The 227-nt window shown below is 74.0% G+C and overlaps 1 protein-coding gene across 1 annotated transcript in view; it reads right to left on the bottom strand.

Annotated features, from left to right (window-relative positions):
• NIFK (nucleolar protein interacting with the FHA domain of MKI67) overlaps positions 1–223 on the bottom strand; it is a gene marked incomplete at its 5' end in the record, with an annotated part of 3,982 nt that extends 3,759 nt beyond the window's left edge. The window contains one exon of the mRNA XM_008938532.1: positions 92–223. Coding sequence (XP_008936780.1) covers positions 92–223 — 132 coding nt within the window. The remainder of the gene's footprint in view (positions 1–91) is intronic.
• Positions 224–227: the final 4 nt, after the last annotated feature.

Genomic DNA, 227 nt, shown 5'->3' with positions numbered 1-227 from the left:
GGGGGGTCGCCGCCCCCCGCCGCAGGCAGCAGGAGGGGAGGTGGGGGCGCAGCGGCGCCCGACCAAGGCCGCAGCGGGCCGCTCCTTTTACCTTCTTGCTCCTCGAGAGCCGGAGCCGCGTCACGGTGCCGAACTGCTGGAAGTACTCGCGGATCTGCGGCTCGCAGAGCGCCCGCGGGAGGTGCCCCACGTACACCACGCCCGGCGTCAGCTCCTCCTGTGGGGCA

Source organism: Merops nubicus, unplaced genomic scaffold (genome assembly GCF_000691845.1).
Source record: "Merops nubicus isolate BGI_N331 unplaced genomic scaffold, ASM69184v1 scaffold43104, whole genome shotgun sequence".
Taxonomy (NCBI): domain Eukaryota; kingdom Metazoa; phylum Chordata; class Aves; order Coraciiformes; family Meropidae; genus Merops; species Merops nubicus.
The sequence above is the reverse complement of the archived record's forward strand: the minus strand, read 5'-3'. Positions and strand labels throughout refer to the sequence as shown.